The 20,446-nt window shown below is 44.8% G+C and overlaps 1 protein-coding gene across 1 annotated transcript in view; it reads left to right on the forward strand.

Annotated features, from left to right (window-relative positions):
• Positions 1–14,683: 14,683 nt before the first annotated feature.
• Positions 14,684–20,446, forward strand: part of ASXL1 (ASXL transcriptional regulator 1) — a 66,031-nt gene continuing 60,268 nt past the window's right edge. The window contains exon 1 of the mRNA XM_068987133.1: positions 14,684–14,740. Coding sequence (XP_068843234.1) covers positions 14,684–14,740 — 57 coding nt within the window. The remainder of the gene's footprint in view (positions 14,741–20,446) is intronic.

Genomic DNA, 20,446 nt, shown 5'->3' on the forward strand with positions numbered 1-20,446 from the left:
CAAAAGATTTACCAAATGCTGTTCAACACTCTATGCCAGAAAGGGCTACATATGACTCAGGGCCCTGCCCTTCGGAGCTCCCCGCCTGGTAGGGAATTATCATCCCGCACAAATGCATACATTTCAAAGTGCTCAGTGGTTCAGATACAGCACTCACGGAGTGCAGTGGGCGGGTTGTAGACTTTCCAGGGTGCAGTCTGTTAAACGTGGTGATGAGTCTTCTTTGCTTGATCTGGGGCAGTGAGAGGAGCCAGCACTTTGGTGTCAGATCCTTTCTCATATGTGGGGGCATTGTTCTAGTCGCAGGGACCCAGGCTGAAGCTCCTGCTCCCAGGGATGGCACGTTCTAGTGGGGGAGACAGGTGGTTCACCACAAAGGTGCCCTGTAGGACAAGGCAGGGCAGGGGTGAGAGAGAGATGAGCAGGGGTTGGTGGCTGGCTCAGGCTGGGAGGCCAGCCAGGGCTTCTGTGCAGCATGTTTTCCATTTGAACAGAGCCCCGAGTGAAACTGGGGAATAAGCATGGGTTTCCTGCACCAGGACCAAGAGTATTCCAGGGAAGAGGATCCAAGGTGTAGAGGCCCGGAGGCTGCGGTGTGTTTGAGGACAAGTGTGGCCGGCAGGCAGGGACAGGTGGCGGGGGACCAATGCTGAATTGTAAATGAATTTTATTTTTAGACCACTGGAGGCTTTTAAGCAAAAGAGGGAAATCTGACAGGAATGCTTTAATAGGATCCCTCTGGCTGGTCTGTGGAGAACAGAGGAGCGAGAGCACGGGGAGGGGAAGGAGACTGATTAGAAGGGGTGTGGTGGTTTGGAGAAGAGGTGGTGGCTTGGGCCAGGCAGTGGGAGCCAGTGGGGAGAAGTGGGAACACGCCTTAGGATATACACTGATTGCTGATAATTGTATGTGAGAAGTGAGAGACAAAGAAGAGGCAACAGCGGTTCCAAAGTTTTTGATCTGAAGCCTGTGGAAATTCCACCCCTGCCACTTCCTTCCATGCCCCCCCACTTTAAGATAAAAGGCGTTATTAACATATAATCCCCCTACCATGCGTTTTACCCATTAAAGTACATATAATTAACTGGTTTTTAGTATATTCACAGTTGTGTAATCATCAACCCCTATCAATTTTAAAACATTTTCATCACCCCCCAAATACCCATTAACTGCCACTCCCCGTTTCCTCCCCACCACACAAGCTGTAGGCAACCACTAATCGATTCTGTCTCATCTGTCCGGTGCTCAGAGCTCCAGTTTCCTCCTCTGTAACTTCACAGGGTGATTGTGAGGCTGAAAAGAGAGCATGAAGAGAAACAGGACAGCATGCCTAATGGTTGCCAGGCAGAATGGCCTTGGCCTTCATAAGTGCTCTGGAAATCCCAGCTCTCCCCCACTGCTCGCCATCTTGCTGAGGCATCGTGGCCAGGGGTGAAAAGCATGGGCGCTGGGCCCAGATTGCTGGATTCTGAATTCTGAACCCACCACTGACAGGTTGTATGATTATTGCAAAGCTTTTTAACCTCCCTGGGGCTTCAGATTCCTCAACTGCCATAAAGGCATCATAGCAAGTACTTCCCAAGTTGCTCGTAGTCAAACCATGCGAAGCACTGGGAAGAGTGCCTGGTGTGTAGTAGCAAGTGCTCAGGGAGGGGTCAGTGTTGCAAGGCTGTTATCATTAAGTGAGGAGCAGGCAGGTGGCAGCTCCCAACATTGAGGCCAACGGGACATTTCAGGCAGTTTCAGTGGTAATGGAGAAAGAAATCATAGATTTATTTTTAGTCTTGTCCTTTTGTGGGATCTCTACTTTTGGAAAAGTCCCTTCTGAGCCTCAGGTTGCCCATCTGTAAAATGGGGGCAAAAGATCTTACCTCGTGGGGCTCTGTGGAGGATTCAGTAACCTGTTCAGTACTAAGCACTGTTTTGAACACAACAGGGAAAAAAACATGCTTCCCTAGAGCTTGTGTGGAGCTAGTAGAGAGACACAGCAAGTAAATATTAATCATAAAGACAATAGTTATCATAATACATTAAAAATACATGAATAAGAAAGCAGAGATGTAACGTACCTGGCCCCTGGCATGAGGCAAGCCTTCTGTCAACGGAAGCTGTTGTGATTATTATAGGAAAGCACTTTGAAACCGTGGACAGCAGTGTACAGAAGTGGTTCTCCAGGTGACTGCAAGCATGTTGCCTTCATCCAAGCCTACTACCCTCATCTCTGCTCAGTTAAATTTCACTCAGCCTCCAAGGCCCTTTCGAGTTGCCTGGTTGAAATCTCTCTCATGGCAGAGCATTCTTCTTTCCTCTGTTCAGCTGGCATTAACTGAATGCCACTTTGGGCCAGTCCCAACGCTCAGGCTTTTGCGATGAAAAACCTGGGAGAGGTATGGTCACCAGCGTGAATGGAAAGGCCCACAGCACTCTGTGCTACACTGTGTTGAAGCCTGGCACCTTGGTTTTAGTCTGCCATGGGAGAGCCCAAGGCTTTTGAACTCAGTGATCAAATTAGCAGATAAATTAAGACTTCTCAACATTCTTGTTTAAATACTTCATTGTAAAAGTAGACAGCTGCATTATAGTCAAATGCATAATGTCTATTTAAGCACTAAGTGTGAAAGTGTTAGTTGCTAAATCGTTTCCAAGTCTTTGTGACCCCTGTAACCCACTAGGTTCTTCTGTCCATGGAATTCTCCAGGCAAGAATACTGGAGTGGGTAGCTATTCCCTTCTGCAGGGGATCTTCCTGATGTGGGGATCGAAGGGTCTTCTGCATTGCAGGCAGATTCTTTACCATCTGAGCCACCAGTGAAGCCCCATTTAGGCACTATGATCTAACCAAAGAGCTACAAGATAGAGATATAAGGACCTGTGGAGGAGCAAAGACTTCAGGGCAAAAAATTTCTCAAGGTGTAGACAGTATTCTACCAGATAAGCAGGAAATGTGGCAAATTGGAACAGAGGTTTTGGAGCTGGGCTTCCCAGGCAGCGCAGGGATAAAGAATCCACTGGCCAGTGTAGGAAATGCAAGAGACGTGGGTTTGAACCCTGTGACAGGAAGATCCCCTGGAGCAGGAAATGGCAACCCACTCCATTATTCTTGCCTGGAAAATTCCATGGACAGAGGAGCCTGGTGGGCCACAGTCCATGGGGTTGCAAAGCGTCAGACACGACTGAGTGACTGAGAACAGCACAGCAGCAGCAGCAAACCTGGGTTAGCACTTTCTACCTGAAGCAAGTTACTGCACTTTGGTAGGAGGGTTAATACCTACCCTGCTACTCTCAGAGTTTGCTGGAAGGTTAAAGAAAACAGCCATCAAGCACCCGGCACTTAATAGATACACAATGGTGGTTTAGTCAGTAAGTCGTGACTACGCCCACCATGCTCCTCTGTCCTTGGGATTTCCCAGGCAAGAATATTGAAGTGGATTGCCATTTCCTTTATCTTTCTGACCCAGGAACCAAACCGTGGCTTCCTGCATTGCAGGCAGATTCAAGAGGCATATATAATTAAAATAGTAATAACTATTATTATTAGTAACAGTGTTGCATTATGGAAAGCGCTCTTGTGTCAGCCAAGCTCTTGTGTCAACACAAGAGACTTGTGTTCAGATCCTGACATTCCCATTTCAAGTTGCTTAAACTTTCTGAGCACTGGATTGTCTCCCTTCTCTGTAAAATGAATGAATAATACCTTCCTTGTAGGACTGACATGATAAATGTGATAATAATAAGTTCCTAGGTTGTATAATAAGTGCTAAGTGCCATTTTAAAATCAAAATACAGAAAGCTTTATTGAATATTCTGATTATAAAAATCATATTCTGATGATAAAACATTGAAACAATATAAAAACATTTAAGGAAATACTTACATATCACTGGAAATTCCATTTCCTATAGCTGATGGTGAATTTTTTAGGTATCTCTTTATGCAAACTCTTAGTTTGACCTTCATAATATACATGGATCCACAGTACACACCTGTCCTGTTTCCACTCAATAATATGTTATACACATATGTTCAGTTAATAAATATAGATTTATATTTTCATTTTTAATCACTTCCTAGTAATCTGTTGTGTGAATCACCAGAATTTATTTAATACATGATGATCATTGAAGTAATTTCCAGATTATTTTCTGTTTTATATAACACTGTATTTTTTTTTTTTGGCTGCACCACGCAGCACGTGGGATCTTAGTTCTCCAACCAGGGATCAAACCCTACAGTAGAAGCAAGGAGTCCGAACCACTGGACTGCCAGGGAAGTCCCTATACAATAGTGTGTTAAGCAGCCTCATACGTAGGTCGTTGTTCACTTGTTTAACGTCCTTCCTGGGATAAATCACTGTAAATGAATGACTAGCCAAGAATTTTCCCATTATAATTTTGTTCCATTTTGGTAAACTGCCTCCCAAAGTAGACTATATGAATTTGTGCTTCCACCAGCATAAACTGTGCATAAATTGTGCCCACTTCCATACAGCCTTGTTAACACTAGGTTCTCCCAATCTTTTTGATCTTTGCCAGTCTAACCTGTTGAAAAATGGTGTCTCAAATTTGTTTCTATCTGTGGGTACTAATGAAGTGGAAAATATTTTCAAGTATTTATTTCCATTTGTGATTCTCCTCTTGTTAATTGCCTGTCTAGGCCATTGTTATTTGATGATTTTTCTATTCAGGTGTTTCTTATTGACATTTTAAGAACTTTTTGTCATGAATGTGACAGATATTTTCCTCCACTGTATTGGCTGTTTTTAACCTTGTCTGTGGTGTTTTATTGCCGAAGACGAATTTTTAGTTTTATGAAGTCAAATCTTTTTTTTTTTTAAGTCAAATCTTGACTTGATTTTACTTGATGGATTAAAAAAAAAAGTTTTAAACATGTTTAGAAATACTGCCATTTCCAGATTATAAAAATAGTCACTTGTTTATTTCTTCCCCCAAAAGAAACAAATTTCATTGTTTACATACACCTCTTTGATATAGGAAGTGAAATTTAGATTTAAGGAGAGAGATGGAGCTCCAACTTAATTTTTCTCCAAATGGCTACCCAAACGTCCTGTTCTGTGTATTGACTTCCATCTTTTCTCCACCAATATGACATGTTACTTTTACTGTGCGCTGCAATTCCTTATACATTTGGCTCTATTCCTATACTCTGTTCAGTTTAATAGGTCTGTCAGTTCATTTTTCAAAATGGCACTGTTTTAGTTGGTGTAGTGGTAGTGAAAGTCACTCAGTCGTGTCCAACTCTTGTGACCTCCATGGACTGTAGCCCGCAAGGTTCCTCTGTCCATGGTATTCTCCAGGCAAGAATACTGGAGTGGGTTGCCATTTCCTTCTCTAGTTGGTGTAGGTACATTTTAATATTTGGTAGAACAAGTCCCAACTCATCCTCAAACTTTTCTTGGCAATAGGGCAGTGGAGTGGAGTGGTTCAGTTCACGGAGTTTGTGTTCTTTCAGCCAGCCTGAGCTTTATAGTTTTCTCATTTTTTTATTCATGGCTGAGCTGGGTCTTTGCGGCTGCACGCGCTCTTCTCTAGTGGTGGCGAGCAGGGGCTACTCGCCAGTCGCAGTATGCGGGCTTCTCATTGCAGTGGCTCGTTTGTTGCTGAGCACAGGCTCTAGGGTGCTCGGGCTGCAGTAGTGTCAGCATGTGGGCTTGGTAATTGAGGCTCCCAGGCTCAGTAGTTGTGGTGCACGAGCACGTGGGATCTTCTAGGGAACCGGGATTGAACCAGGGATTGAAGCTGTGTCTCCTGCATTGGCAGCTGGATTCTTTACCACTGAGCCACCAGGGACAACCCAGCCAGAGCTTTAATCCCAGGTCAATCATCCACAAGCTGTGTAATCTCAGGCAATTTTTTTTTCTCTCTCTGAAACTCTGCTTCTTCAACTGTCTAAAGTTAATTGTAACAGTATCTACCTTACTATGTTTTTGTGAGGATGAGATGAAATGATGCATAGCAAGTCTGGCACATGGTAAATGGTCAGTAAATGTTCAGTCTTTCTGTTATGAAAAAGATGCATCTATTTTTCCAGTTGAATTTTAGGATCACTTTAACAATAAAATCTTCCTGGGATCTTGACTGGGATGACATTTAGTTGATATGCTAATTTTCAGATAATGAATGTCCACATGTTATAGCATTTTCCAGTCCGAGGCAAGTTGTGCTCTTTATGGGTACAAGACTTTATGCTCCTTGGAAGAGTTTATAGTTTTCTTCATATAAGAGGTGCAATTTTATGTTAATTTTATTTCCAGGTGATATAAGTTTTGTTGTCATTTTGGTGAACGTGAATTCTTTAGTACATAAGAAAGTTATTCACTTCTTAAATTGAGAGGTAATTGACATAATATTAGTTTCAGGTATATAACATAATGATTCTGTATTTGTATATATTGCAAAATGATCACCACAATAAGTCTAGTTAACATCTCTCACCATAGTATACATCTTTTTTCTCATGATGAGAACTTTTAAGACCTATTTTTTTAGCAACTTCTAAATATACAATACAGTATTATTAACTATCGTCACCATGCTGTGCCTTATATCCCTGGGACTTACTTTATTGGAACTTTGTACCTTTTGATCACTTTTACCCATTTTGTCCACCCTGCCTCTGGCAACCACCAGTCTGTTTTCTATATCTAGTCATTCATTTTTAAATGTATATGTTGCACCCAAAGTAGCTATAATTGTTGATATGGGGAATAATTTCTCCCTGCACAGTATCAGCTTTGAGACATTCCCTTCTCTCAGCTCTGGGAGCACCCCAGGTTTCCATCCCTTGGTTTTCTGTCACTTGAAATCCATCTCTCTGATGCAGAAACCGTGTCTAATTGGGCTGTTAGTCCCTAGGGCTCAGCATAGGGCTTGTATCAGTACAGACTTACCAGTGCCAATTAAAGAAGGTGCCCCATGCTGTATTACTCTTTTCTGGAACAGAAGAGCCTCTCTTCTAGGACACAGGGCAGGACAGCAAATAGGCCGGCAATCCCTGACCTCATCTGGCTGACAGTCTAATTTGGGAGCAGACATTGAGGAAGTCATCATTAGGGTCAAGAGTGAATTACATTAAATATTTTTCCTCATTACATTTTGAAGGGAGTTTTGGGTGCTATGGGAGTATAAAGGACCTAGTTGAGTACAGAGCAGCAGGAAAAGCCTTGCTGAAGAAATATTCCAGGAGGAGCCCAGGACGACTCTGCACCCAACGCGTTCCCTCTCCAGGGCAGACTAGTGTTAGCACCCAGGCCTCCTTGAATAAATCCATTCAGCAAAGAGCATCTGCTCTGTGTCAGGTCCTATGCTGCTGGGTCTGGGGCCACAGGGTTGGGTAAGAGCCAGTATCTGAGCTCTAATCAGAGCTCTGCTGATTCTTGGGAGTTACAGGAGACAATCAGAACTCCTCAGCATGGGGATCTATCTCCTGTCTCTCCCTCATGCCCCCTACTAGGCCCCAGCCCACCTCTTTGACCTCGTCTTTTCCTGCCCCACTGAACTGCTAGTCTCCTCGCCAACTGAACACACTTGCACTTTCACACATGGGGAGGCTGCCATCCCTTGCGCCCATCATATTCACTGTAACTTCTACAAAGAATTCCCTTGAGCCTCTCCTTTTTTCTCTCGGCATTCAAGAACCAGAGTATCACCACCTCTGTGAAGTCTGCCCTTCCAGAGTTTGTTACTGAATCCTTGTCCAATACTGATGGTCGTGTACAGTTATGCTTCCATGTGTATGATCCCATCAGACCAGGGGCCCCTCAGAGTCAGTGACCTTGACTCTGTCTCTCTGGTGGGAACTAATACACAGTGGATCACTTAGGAACTGCAATTAAAATGGGGTCAGAGAAACTTCTATAAGGAAAGGGGTAGAGTACAGAAAGAAGAGACAGGGTGGGGTTAGTTAGCTTAGAGCAGCGGTTCTGAACCTAGGGCTCTGAGAGCAGAGAAGCAAGCTGGCAGAGTGTGAGCCATGTGCAAAGCTGGGCTGCGCTCTGTCACTCAGTCATGTCAGACTCTTTGCGACCCCATGAACTGTAGCCCGCCAGGCTCCTCTGCCCATGGAACTTTCCAGGCAAGAATAATGGAGTGGGTTGCCATTTCCTTCTCCAGGGAAAGCTGGGTTACTTGGGTTTCAATCCTGGCTCTGGCATGTTAGTAGCTCCATGAGGTGGGACAAGTGGTTTTATTTCTCTGAGCATTCAAGAAAAGGGGAAGACTATGATTAGTCTTACCATGTTGGCTTCAGAGGGTCTGGGCACATGTTAAAATTCTGTAAAGAATTTTGTTTGAAAAAAAAAAAAAGAATTTTGTTTAAATAGGTATAAGTTTTTCTGGAAGGATGGTTCCTTGACTTTTAAATTTCACAAAAATGTACAAGCTAAGCAGGAGAAAGGCATTTTCTTAGTTGTCTATTGCTATGTATTGCTGTGTATTGCTGTGTAGCAGATGACCCTAGAATTTAGGGAGTTAAAACAATGAACATTATCTGACCAAAACAATGAACATTATCTGACCGTTCCTGTGGGTCAGGAGTCCAGGAGAAGCTTGTTTGGGTGATCCTGGCTGTGGATCTTTTATGAGATTGATCTCTCAAGATGTTAGCCAGGGCTGAAGTCATCTGAAAGCTTGTCTGAGGCTACCTGTGGTGTAGATGTCACCTCTCCATATGGCTGCCTCAGTGTCCTCATGACACGGTGCCTGGACTCCCCTAGAGCTTATGATCTGAGGGAACAAGGCAGAAACTGCAGTGTCTTTTATGACCGAACCCCAGAAGCCACACATGGCTGTTTCCAAAGCACCCAGTTGGTTTCATGGTTCAGCCCTATTCAGAACAGGAGGGACTAAAACAGGTGTGAATGTCAGGGCTTTGAATCACTGGGGGCCATTTTGGAGGCTGGCTACCACAGTGCCTTACAAGGAATTTGGAATGGGAGGAGCTTTCCGTTTAAATCTTGACTCCACTGACAACTGTGCTTGGGAAAGTTCCTTCGCTTTCCTGGCCCTGCCAGTTTTCTCACTCAGTTCACATGGTAATTGTGCTACTCAAGAGTTAAGGCCTGTGAAAGCCATTTATCCAAGCCCTGGACTTCACATTCGGTTATTAGCAATCAATAAAGAGGAGGAGGAAGAAAAGCCATTTGGTGCAATGTGTAAGTTAATGTTTTCAGTACAAAAAAATAGCAAATGAAGAACTAACCAGCTCATCTACCAGTCTCAACAAATTAGCACCACTCTTACAATTTTGGTGTCAAAATGCACTTTAAAGTTTCTTTTCCTTTTTCACAGAGAAAGAATGGGGGAAATGGCTTAAATTAAGATGAGAAAGATTTATGGTAGATATGGGTACAACTCTCTGGCATTAAAGAGACTGAAAACTGGGATGGGTTCCTTCATGGGGTCCTGAAATCTCTACCTGAAAATTTAAAAGAATTAGGCAGTATCCTGTTCTTATCTACAATTTTGGTAAAAAATCACTCAGGTCATCCTTTGAAGTCATTTTAGGAGGGGATCCCACAGATCTTTTAAAGTAAAATAGTGGTGGTGGTTTAGTTGCTCAGTTGTGTCAGACTTTTATGACCACTCGTACTATAACCCGCCAGGCTCCTCTGTCCACGGGATTTCCCAGGCAAGGATGGTGGAGTGGGTTGCCATTTCCTTCTTCAGGGAATCTTCCTGACCCAGGGATCGAACCCAGGTCTCTTGCATTGCAGGTGAATTCTTTACCAACTGAGCCACCAGGAAAGTCCCTAAAGTAAAATGGAAAGATGTATTATTGGGAGTTCCCTGTCAGTTCACTGGTTAGGACTCTGGGTTTGCACTCCAGGGGCCTGAGTCCAATCCCTGGTCAGGAAACCGAGATCCCAAATCCTACAAGTTGCACAGCTCAGCCAAAACAAAAACAAAAAAAAAGTGTTCTTACATTGTTAAGCATGAAAAACTTTACTTTTTCATCATACTCAAATGAGTATGAGTAGCACATACTCATTCTAGAAGATTTGGAAACTACAGACAACTGTAAAGAAGTGAAAAACATTAGATCTGCCACCTTAATCTAAATGCTTTGTTTTGTGGTTTAGATGAGAAATAATTTTTTTGGAACTCCCCTGGTGGTCTAATGATTAAGACTCTGCCTTCCAATGCAGGGCGCAGGTTCAGCCCCTAGATGGGGAACTAAGATCCCAGATGCCTCAGGGCAACTGAGCCCAGGCACTCTGGAGCCCAAATAGAGAGCCTGCCAGCAGCAATAAAGATCCCAGGTGCCGAAACTAAGACTCAACGCAGCCAAATACAGTAAAAAAAATTTTTTTTTTCAACTAAAAAAAATGTAATGCTTTGTAAAACCCATTCTCCCCCCAGTTGAATGTAGTCTTACAAACCAGAAGTAACCAATATTAACAGTTAGGATTTAAACACCTTTTTCAGCCTCATGGGAGACTGAAAAACAGGAATGGATTTAAATGATGGTGAAAGGCAGATAAGCTGAATTAGTGTGGTGATGAAGTCCCCATCTCTAAGCATCTTTACAGCTTGCATAGATATGTTTGGGTGAATCTTGCCTGTTTACCAATTCTGCCTGGGCAGATTCCAAATACTGTACAGGGCTCATAAGTAGTACTTAGGGATTCTGTCCAATACAGTAATTATTGAGTAAGGTAATTAATTCCACAGATTAAGTGCCTACCACATGCCAAGACTGTGCCAGGTGTTGAAAGTGTGATGATGAACCCAAGAAGATACTAACAAGAGCAGAGACACTAAACCAAAAATCATACAAAGAAATGAACTGTGGAGGGAGACCAGGAGAGGTGCACATTTGCGAATCATCTGCTGTGTTGGAAGTTTAGCCAATGTTATCTCCCTGGGACTTGAAGGAGATAATCTGACCTCTCTGAACTTCATTTGAAAACGGGGACAGAATCACTGGGAGAGAACATGTGTCAGTGTGGCAAACTCTGTTCCAGGGCTTGGTTCACTGAAGTATAAAAATGAGGCACTTTTTACACTTCTGACCCAAACCTTCTTGATGGCCTTTAGTGAGTCTGCTGTGTTCCAGTGAGTCCGTTGTGATCTCTCTACAAAGATCCCACTTAATCCCAATTCCACCCATTTGAGTTTATGTACCCCATTATCCAAATGATGACTCTGAGTCAATGAGAGGTTTCACAGCTTGACCAAGATCACACAGCCATGGAGAATGACTACAAGAAGATTCAAACCCAGGCCTGCCAAAATCCAAAGTCCGTGGCAATGCATTATCTCTTGGTGAGGTTCCTAGGGTATATGTGTCCTCTTGAGAATGCTTAGGTTTGCTGATGGTATGCTTGCTATTCAGATTCCTGTGTGCTTTGCTCATAACTGTGCAGTTTGAAAACACTGACTCATCCCCAAACAGGGCAGGGCTGAATATTAGACCTGTTTATCTTATACTGCGCTGTGGCACCTTTGTTGACTTCAAAGAAACTTTGTAATAAAAACACTGTGATAAAACAGAAAAACACCCCCCCCCCCGCAAATATATATATATATATATAGGCTTGTTTTTGGTGTTTCTGACAATAGAATACACTCATGAGTCTCATTAACTTTAAAAAAAATGACAGCTACTTAAGGTTTAATGACTAAAGCCAATTCTCTAACACACATCTTGCAGAGTCCTCTGAACATACTCTTTTCACACTTAACTATGATGTTGTCATTGGTTTCTGTTTGATTCTGCAAGGGCAGAGACTTTGAAACATTCACATCTGGATTCCCCTGTGGCTTGACTCAACTGGGAGCCAGAAAAAAAATTAGGTATCTCCACAGTCCCTGGATTAGCTTTCTTTTGCTATTATAAAAAGTTACTAGGTTTAGTGGTTTAAAACAACATTCTGTCTTACACTTTCTACGGGTCACAAGTCTGGACTGTGTGGGTCAGCTGGTTCTCTGATCTGGCTAAAATCAGCCTGTTAGCAGGACTGGACTTCTTTCTGCAGGATGAGAGACGGGGAGAATGTGCTTCCAGGCTCATTCAGGTTATGAAATCTCAGTCCCCCGTGACTGTTGAACTGAGGTCCCATTACTTGTGGACAGGTTCTCTGCTTCTAAAGGCTTCTGACATTCCCTGGCTCATGACCCCTTCAGCAACAGTGGGTTGACTTCTTCTCAAGCTTCCAATCTGATTCTTTTCTGCCATTTCTCTCCAAGGCATCTCTTTTGCCTTCAAGGGTCCATGTGATTACACTGGGTTCACCCATATAATCCAGGATAATCTCCCTATTTTATGGTCCTTAATTCCATCTGCAATGTCCTATTTACCATGGAATATAACATATTCACAGATTCCAGGGACTAGAGCATAGTTTTTCTTTTTTTTGGCAGGCGGGCAATAGGAACATTATTCTGCCAACCACAGTGCCTATACTAAACGTGAACATTTTAGAATAAATCTTCTCTGGTGACTCTCTGGAGGTCAGTGGGGCAGGGGTGGTAGTGGGATGAAGCTACTCAAGAAAAGATTTTAAACAGGCCAAATGACCTGTCAAAGGTTATAAATTAAACCACTACCACCACCATCACCCTTTTGTGAAAAGTCAGGGCAAACACTTTTTTTCATCATGGAAATGGGGTTCTTCTTTCCCCGCATTGGGGTAAAGTTAGAAGGGGACAGAAGATTAGAAAACACGCTTAGGAATTCCCTGGCAGTCTAGTGATTCGCACTCTGTGCTTCCACTTAAAGGTGCACAGTTTCCATCCTTGGTCAGGAAACTAAGATCCCACATGCCAAAAAAAACCCCAACAAAACCATGCCTTATTTTACCTTGCAGTCTATTCACCTTGCAGGATTTTGTTTACTGGACCTGAAAGCCTCCTGTGTGATGAGAATTTGAAGGGGGAGCACTGAACTCCATGGTGTTCCACGTGGGCAGCACCCTGTTTATCTTCCCTCATCACTGGCTCTCCCATGTGCTAACACCAGGGAGTGGAAGGTGTGCTTCCTCACTGCGGGAATCCTTTCAAATGTGACCAGTGACACCTCCTCTCTAATTTTAAAGAATTGGCCATTATCCAGTTTAGGACCGATTCTAGCGATGCTTCTGGGCAGTTGGCTGATTCAATAAATTAGGCACAGAAAACCTATGCGTTGGGTACTCTGAACCTCATTTCATTTCATGCTTCTGCAACCAAAGCTTGGAGAGGGTAAGTACGTTGCTCATTGTCTCTTAGCCTGTACCAATTATTAAACACTTACTCTATGCCAGGAGCCAAATTATACGGACCTAATGTCAGGGTTCCCCCTGCACACCCTCTTCCAACCTGCCAGGTGTTTTACGCTGATACTCATCTCAAAAATACCGTGATAGCCACGGAATGGTTTAGCCAGGATTCGGCTCTAGGTTCTTTTGACTCCATGTTCTGTGTTTCCTCTGGGGTAGTGCTTCTAAAAAGGTCTCAGGTGCATTCTGGTAAGTACGGCTCCAAAGTCCAAGTTCTTGACACAACCCGTAATCTTATCAAGTTCACCAGGTGGTAAGAACGCTGTAGGCTGCGGGTGCAGCTTCTGCAAACGTACAGCGGCATGAAAGCACAGGAGGAAATGGGGAACTAACTGTTTAGGTCCATCAATCGTGCAATAACCGTTTTACTGGTATAAGTGTCTTTCTGTCTCATTATTATGCGGCGGTGAGTCATTTAGGGGAGGACCAAAAGGGAAAGTCCTGTCTAGTCACCTACAAGAAGTGTCAGTGAGAACAGCTTAGGCGGAGACGGGGAAAAGTGGGCGCTGGGAGTCGAGCTACCAGTTCTCTATTCCCACCCTTAGCCGCGCGTCGGCCCGAAGACGAGACGCGCCGAAGGGGTTAAACGTAGCTCGGGGTAGGAGGGCAGCCGGCCACCGCCCCTTCCCAGCACCACCTCCCACAATGCCTCGGGCCCCCAACCAGTTCCCGCACCTCGCGAGACTCGCCCAGCCCCTTCCCCGAACGACTGCCCGTCCCCCAGTCCCTACCGAGCTCTGCGCGGGGAGAAGGAAGAGAGGGGAGGGCGGAAAAGACGGGAGGCGGGGCACGTCGGGAAGTGTGGTCCAAGAGTTTCATGCAGCCATATTCTTCCGGAGCGGGGGAGGCCAGAGAGGCAGCCGGGACTACGACTCCCAGCCGCCCTTTCGGTTTGTTTTTGTTCAAAAAAAAAAAAAAAAACCCCACACTCCCCCTCCTCACTCTTCACACACACTCACACACACCCACGGCAGACACGCACACACCCGGGCGCCGAGGGGAAAGCCGATTCTCGCCTTCCCGCCCCGCCGCCAGTCGGGCCTTGGCCTCTTAGCAGAGCGGGAAAGCAGAGGCCGGAGCCGTGACCTCTGACCCCGTGGTTATGCGGAGCCGCCGCATTCCTTAGCGATCGCGGGGCTACTGCCTTCTTCGCCGCCGCCGCCGCGGGCGACTGACGCAGCGCGGGCGCGTGGAGCCGCCACCCCTCCCCCACCGCCGCCCTCGCGCCGGGTCTCGCGCCAGCCGGTCCCCGCGCGCCCGCCCCCTCTCCCCGGCCGCACCCGAGTCCTCGCGCGTCGCCGCCGCCACGCGCCCCCCGCCGCCGCCGCCGCCGCCCCAGCCCCGCGCCGCCGCCCGCCCCGCCCGGAGGTCCCGCGTGGAGCTGCCGCCGCCGCCGGGGAGGAGGAGGATGAAGGACAAACAGAAGAGGAAGAAGGAGCGCACGTGGGCCGAGGCCGCGCGCCTGGTGAGGCTAGCCGCCGAGGGGGCCTCGGTGGGGGTTGTGAGGGGTGGGCTCGCCGAGCACCCCCCCACTGGGAGGGGGAGGGGCGAAGCCCTGCCCACTGCAGGAGGGGGCGGGCCACCTTTCTCCCGGAACGGGACAACCCCCTAAGGCGTTGGGTGGGGAGAGGTCCCCCGCCGGGTCGGATGTGGCGCCTTTTTCTGCACGCACCCCCCCACCCCCCCCAAATTCCTGCGGAGGGTCGAGCTGGCGGGCCGGCTCCTCCTCCTCTGGGCGGCGGGGCCCCAGCCTCCCTTCCCCCACTATTTGGCAGCGTCTAGGGGGTCTGGGGAAGCTTCGTTTGTGCACTCGGGGGAGTTAGGTTTCCGGGAAGGGTCGGAAGCTCCTCCCTCGCTTCCTGGTGGGCAGTGGGGTGGTGCTTTTGGCTAGGGATGGGAAAGAGCACCCCCAGTCTGAAGGACGCGAGTGGCATTTTGAGCTTTCGCAGTCTAAACCGGTGTGTGGAGGGAAGCAAAGGCTCACTCCCAGCCTGAACCCTGAGCCTTGGTTTTCAAACTTTAGTGTCCTGTGGGGGCACCTGGGGAGGTTGTTAAGAATGTTCATCCTAGGGCCCTGCTTAAGACCTAATGAGTCTGAGATTCTGGAGTAGAACCTGAGTATCTTCATTTTGACCAGCTTCTCAGGTTGGCTGTAATGCAGGTGACCCACGGACCACACTTTGAGATCTGCTGAGCCGAGTCCACAAGCTAGCCCGAAGATAGGCAGTCTGCAGACAGCTAACTACACTTTGTAAAGAATGTTTGCGTGTGTTCTCTATTTTTTAGTGTCCTCTTGCATGTAAACATGAAGTGTTGAACAAAGACCAGGTGTCTCTGTTTGAAGACACTGCTCACTGAGGATTTAGCAAAGGAGAGAGTAATTTGAGTATTTGAAGCTGCCTGGTAATGCGGTTTTTGTGAATCTTCTGTTGTCCCAAAATGTCAGAGGACCTGCAAGTGAAATATATTCCTCTGGATTTGTACCCAGAAAGTGAAGACACTTTGAGACATGTTCTTATAAAATCTCGCTGATGACAATAGTAGCAGGTTACACTTGTCTCAGAGATGTCACTTCTTAGAACTGTCACAAAGCAGGGTTATAGTGCAGATAGCATCCTTGTGTCTTGACACCCTATAGTTTATATGAAATTGCTGTAATTTACTTTTAATGATGAATGAAGCTCAGCCTTCTAATCTTTAATTTTATTGGGAAGTGAGGTTCCTGCCTCAGAGGTGTTGAGCAAAAAAGATGAATATGTGTTGGAGGTTTTTACAAATCTGTGGTACACTCTTCTTTCTTGGAGCCTTAAAACTCAGTTATTGACTTAAAAGAGGGAATGCTGTTTGGTGTGTGGGAGAAATTTCACTGGTGTACCTGATCATCTTTCTCATACCTTTTTTGCCCAAGAAAGGGAAGTAGCAATTAGTTTGTATGTTGAAGTTTCGTGCTTCAGTTACTTTGTTTTGGTTTGGCATATGAAATTTGAAGATTTTGAAGTACTTAAGTATGTTTTTTGGATGCAGTCAAATTTGGAACCTTTGGTTAGCTTTCAGAATCTCTTGGAAGTTTCAGATTTCTCCAGGATTGCTTCACCTGGAAACAGATTTAGGCCTAGAGGAGAGTAGTGAGAGCCAGAAGGACGTGCTTGCTTTCTCCTGGAGGTTGAGGCTGTTCATTGAAATTCTCCTCTGAGTTTCTGTTCTGCAGGTGTTTATGACTCTGGGCACCAAAAGGAAATTTGCTTGCCAGAGTTTTTACTTGTTAGAGGTAGGTGAAAGTACCTTTAAATCCTTTCTTATTTATGTCCTGACAGAATTCTAAAGTCTGCCTGTCTTAAAGCTCCGTTGGCTCTTCCTAGTTGAAAGACTCTGGGAATTCAGGGGTCCACTATTATGTCTCTTTATAGTCTTGAGTTTACTGTGATCTACAATCCAGTTCCAGGTTGCTATTTCTGTTTTATCATCGCTCAGTTTGTCCCCAGTAAATTCTTTTTCTTTTATGATTCTTCATTAAAAAATAGTATTTCCTACTGGGAATTACTTTATGCTCTTAAACTCTTGCAAGATGACTTGTGGGAATATAGTGTGTAGTTTTGTGTATCTTCTATTGTTTTTTGTTTAGGATTTTCTGTCCCTTTGGATGGACCAGTTGGTGGGTGAGGGGGAGCTCTTAAGAATTCTCTGCTCATACGGAAAAAAAAAAATTGCTTTAACAAACCAAGTGCTGGAGAGTTTGTGAGTGCTTACACTGGATAGAGAGAAGAGTGAGTTGTAATGGTAGGAGGGTAGGTTAGTTCTAAGTACTCTTTGGACAGGTGAATTTGGAGTGCTTGCTGTGGCAATCAAGGTGCACTTGCTTGGGGGCAGTTTCATATTGCTCCCGACCTTGCTCAGTTTGGTGGTTAAAATGATACCAGGAACCGTTTTTAAGCTATTCTGATAGGAAAGAAGAGACTTCTGGACTATTTCAGTAATGTAGTAAATCCCAGGAGATTGATTTTTGCAGCTGTTAATTATGTTGTTGAGAAGTAGATATTCTTCTTTCTAACACCTGCTGGTATTGTTTTTCCTAGATGTAGGAAGTAGACTTTAGGTGGTTGGGTGGGTCTAAATCCTCCTGCTTGGTAGAAACAGTTTGGGAGAAATAGCTGAGTGGATTTCCCTTTAGATTGAATCCCCTTAAATGGATTCTCCCTGGCTTTGAGAAACTCTTCATTGCATGCTTTATCTTTCACTTTGATTCATGACTGACCATTCTTACATCAAACATTTTTTCCCCCTTTGAAGTTGGAGAAGAGATACTTTTTGTATGCTCTAGAAAGACAGGGTGGGGAGAGAACACTGCTGAATTGTTCTTACACTAAAAGCTGAAGGCATATACAGTTTTAATAAAAGTGAATACCTTGTATCTTTTGATGTAACTTCCCTATAGAGATTCTGTTTCCTCTGTCTTAAGATTCTCAGGCTCTTCCTGACTGCTGTTTAAATAATTGGTAACTAATTTTTGAGTCATGCTTCTTAAAAAAAAAAAATTACTGTGAAAAAATTCACTAGCTCAGCTCACAATTAGTATCAAAGAAGTCATATCTGTGGCAGTGAACATTAGTAGTTTGTATTGTGGGTTTGTTCATCAGTGCTGCTTAACTTGGCAGTTAGGTTCTTGGAATTACAGAGATGGATATGGTCTGCCCTTGAGGAGCTTATGGTTTTTCTGGGGTTAGAGTCCTTCTCTAACAGGTGAGTAGAATTTCATTACAAGCATGGTAAGTGCCAGCATAGATGTATAAATGGTAATAGACATCCTGATTTCTGCTTACTGTCTAGGCATAATTATGAATAGTTCCTCCTTTTATTCTCAAGTGTCCTGCTTTGGAAGATGAATTGTATGTGTTGTGCAACTATGGGGCACTGAAAAAAGACGCTTAACTATCTGGCAGAGAGTAGAGAAGGCTTCCTGGAGGAAGGTGCTTTCCGAACTGAATCTTGAAGGGTGAGTAGGAGTTAGACTCCTCACAGAGGACATAAGCAGGAGCTGGCAACAAAAAAATAGGAGAGTGTGTGTATGTGTGTGTTTATCTGCAGGGTGGAGAGTGTGGGAATTGGGTAGACCTGCACGTAGTTTTTGGAACATAAAGCTTGTGGAGTAGCAGAGAGCCAGGCAGAGACCAGATTGTGAGGGTCTGGCATGCCTGACCAGCACACACCTTGTGTCTGGCACCATAGGCACTTACTCCATTATCTCTGCAACAACTCTGAGAAGAAGGCCTCAGTATCCTTCCTTCACAAGTGAGGAAACCTAGACTCAGGGCGGGTAGGTAACTTGCCCAGGTTTTTTTGTTGTTCAGTTGCCAAGTTGTGTCCAACTCTTTGCAACACAACTCTTTGCCGAGGTTTAGAAGACCAGAATTTGAATGTTTAAAACCACGTCTGTTTGCTTTTAAAACCTGTGCTTTTCTAGTGGGCCAGTGGCCTCTCTGGAGCTTCAGCTTTCGCAGTATGGAAATAGGTTGCTGTCGAAGAACTTTAATGCAGAAAGTGGTGAGGGCAGGTTTATTTTGTTGGACTGACCTCACGCTATAGCAGGTTAAGCTCTGCAGAGCTTTGGTCTTTTTTACTGATGAATGTCTAAAATTGTTCCTAGCACAGAGTATTTCATGTATTTGTTGAATGAAGGATGGCAGCGGAGTAAGAATGAATTTGAGGAAAGCAGGGATGTTAGAGAAGAGGCTGTTGTGTCAAGTCGGGTCAGACACTGGCTGTGGGGGAACTTCCCTGGTGACCTCGTACTCACAGTGTAGGCGGCCCAGTTTCGGCTCCTGGTCAGGGAACTTGATTACACATGGTGCAGTTAAGAGTTTGCGTGCTGCAACTCAAGATCTAGAGTGCTGCTACTAAGACTCGGTGCAGCCAAATAAATAAAAAAAATTTTTTTTTAAAGGAAAGAAACTGGCTGGGAGAACTGGGGACAGGTGAGAGTGAAGGATGATGCCTTGGTTTTAAATTAGGTGATGAGACAGACTGCCAACCAAGGAGAGGAATATCAGAAGAGAGAAGATGATCATGAGGGATGTCCAGTACCGAACTGAATATCTGCGGCCTGAAGCTTAGGGAGAAATCCAGGCCAAAGGTTGAGATTTGGGAGTTAATTCAGTATTTTGGTAGCGTTGAAACTGTGAGAGATGATAATGATACCCAAGGAGAATGTAAACACTGAACAGAGAGATTAAGAATGGGACCATAGGAAATAGGGGTTTTATTTCAGCACCTGCTTCTCCAAAACTTGACTTCTTTATCACTTAGAACCCTTGTTCTTCCACAGAGAGAACCTTCACAGCAGTCCTGTTAGGCTTCTTGCTTTGCATTTTATCTGTGACACAGCCATGCAGTACTTTGTTAGGGCTGTTAAATGACTGTAAAATGTTGGTATGGTTTGGTGTAACCTCAGCAGCTGTACTGCTAGAGATGGTACAGAGATACTGACAGCCTGTCTTTTTTCCTTCCTGAAAAGGATGACATTTCTAAAACAACTCAGCTTGTTCAAGTGAGAGAGCGCTGGTTGCTCACTAAGACATTGTTGCTGGGGCTTAATTATAGATGTCACTAATATAAATGGGATGTTCCATTTCTCCTTGTTTTGCTTGTACCAGTCATATAGAATCGTAGCATTGTATTGCTGAAAGGCAAATTGTCCTGTACTAATTAACACCAGAATGCCACAACCCAGTGGCGAAAGTCATCATTGAAAAAATACAGGTATCTGGAATTCCCTGCCGGTCCGGTGGTTAGGGCTACATCCTTTCACTGCTGAGTGTCCAGATTCAATCCCTAGATGGGGAACTAATCCTGCAAGCCAAGCCGCCGTCCCCTCCCCCCTCCCCCCACACAAAAAAAGATAAAAATATTGTAACTAATCAAACTTACTTGGGAAGGAAAGCCTGAATGCAGTTCTGTCTTACAGTTTATAGTGCTATGTATTGTCTAGTTTAGCTGTATTAATAGCATCAGGTTAAGTGGCAATTAAAGTTGGAAAGGCCCCACATACCAGAACATGGATGCTGAGAGGATGTGTATTTTCAGAATTGAAAATTAGAGTATTTCTTCTAATTGCAGTCACTTTCAGCAACTAGTTAGATACATGTGTAATTTGGTTTCAGAAGTAATTTTGACTGTG

This window comes from Capricornis sumatraensis, chromosome 15 (assembly GCF_032405125.1).
Source record: "Capricornis sumatraensis isolate serow.1 chromosome 15, serow.2, whole genome shotgun sequence".
NCBI classification, from domain to species: Eukaryota; Metazoa; Chordata; class Mammalia; order Artiodactyla; family Bovidae; genus Capricornis; species Capricornis sumatraensis.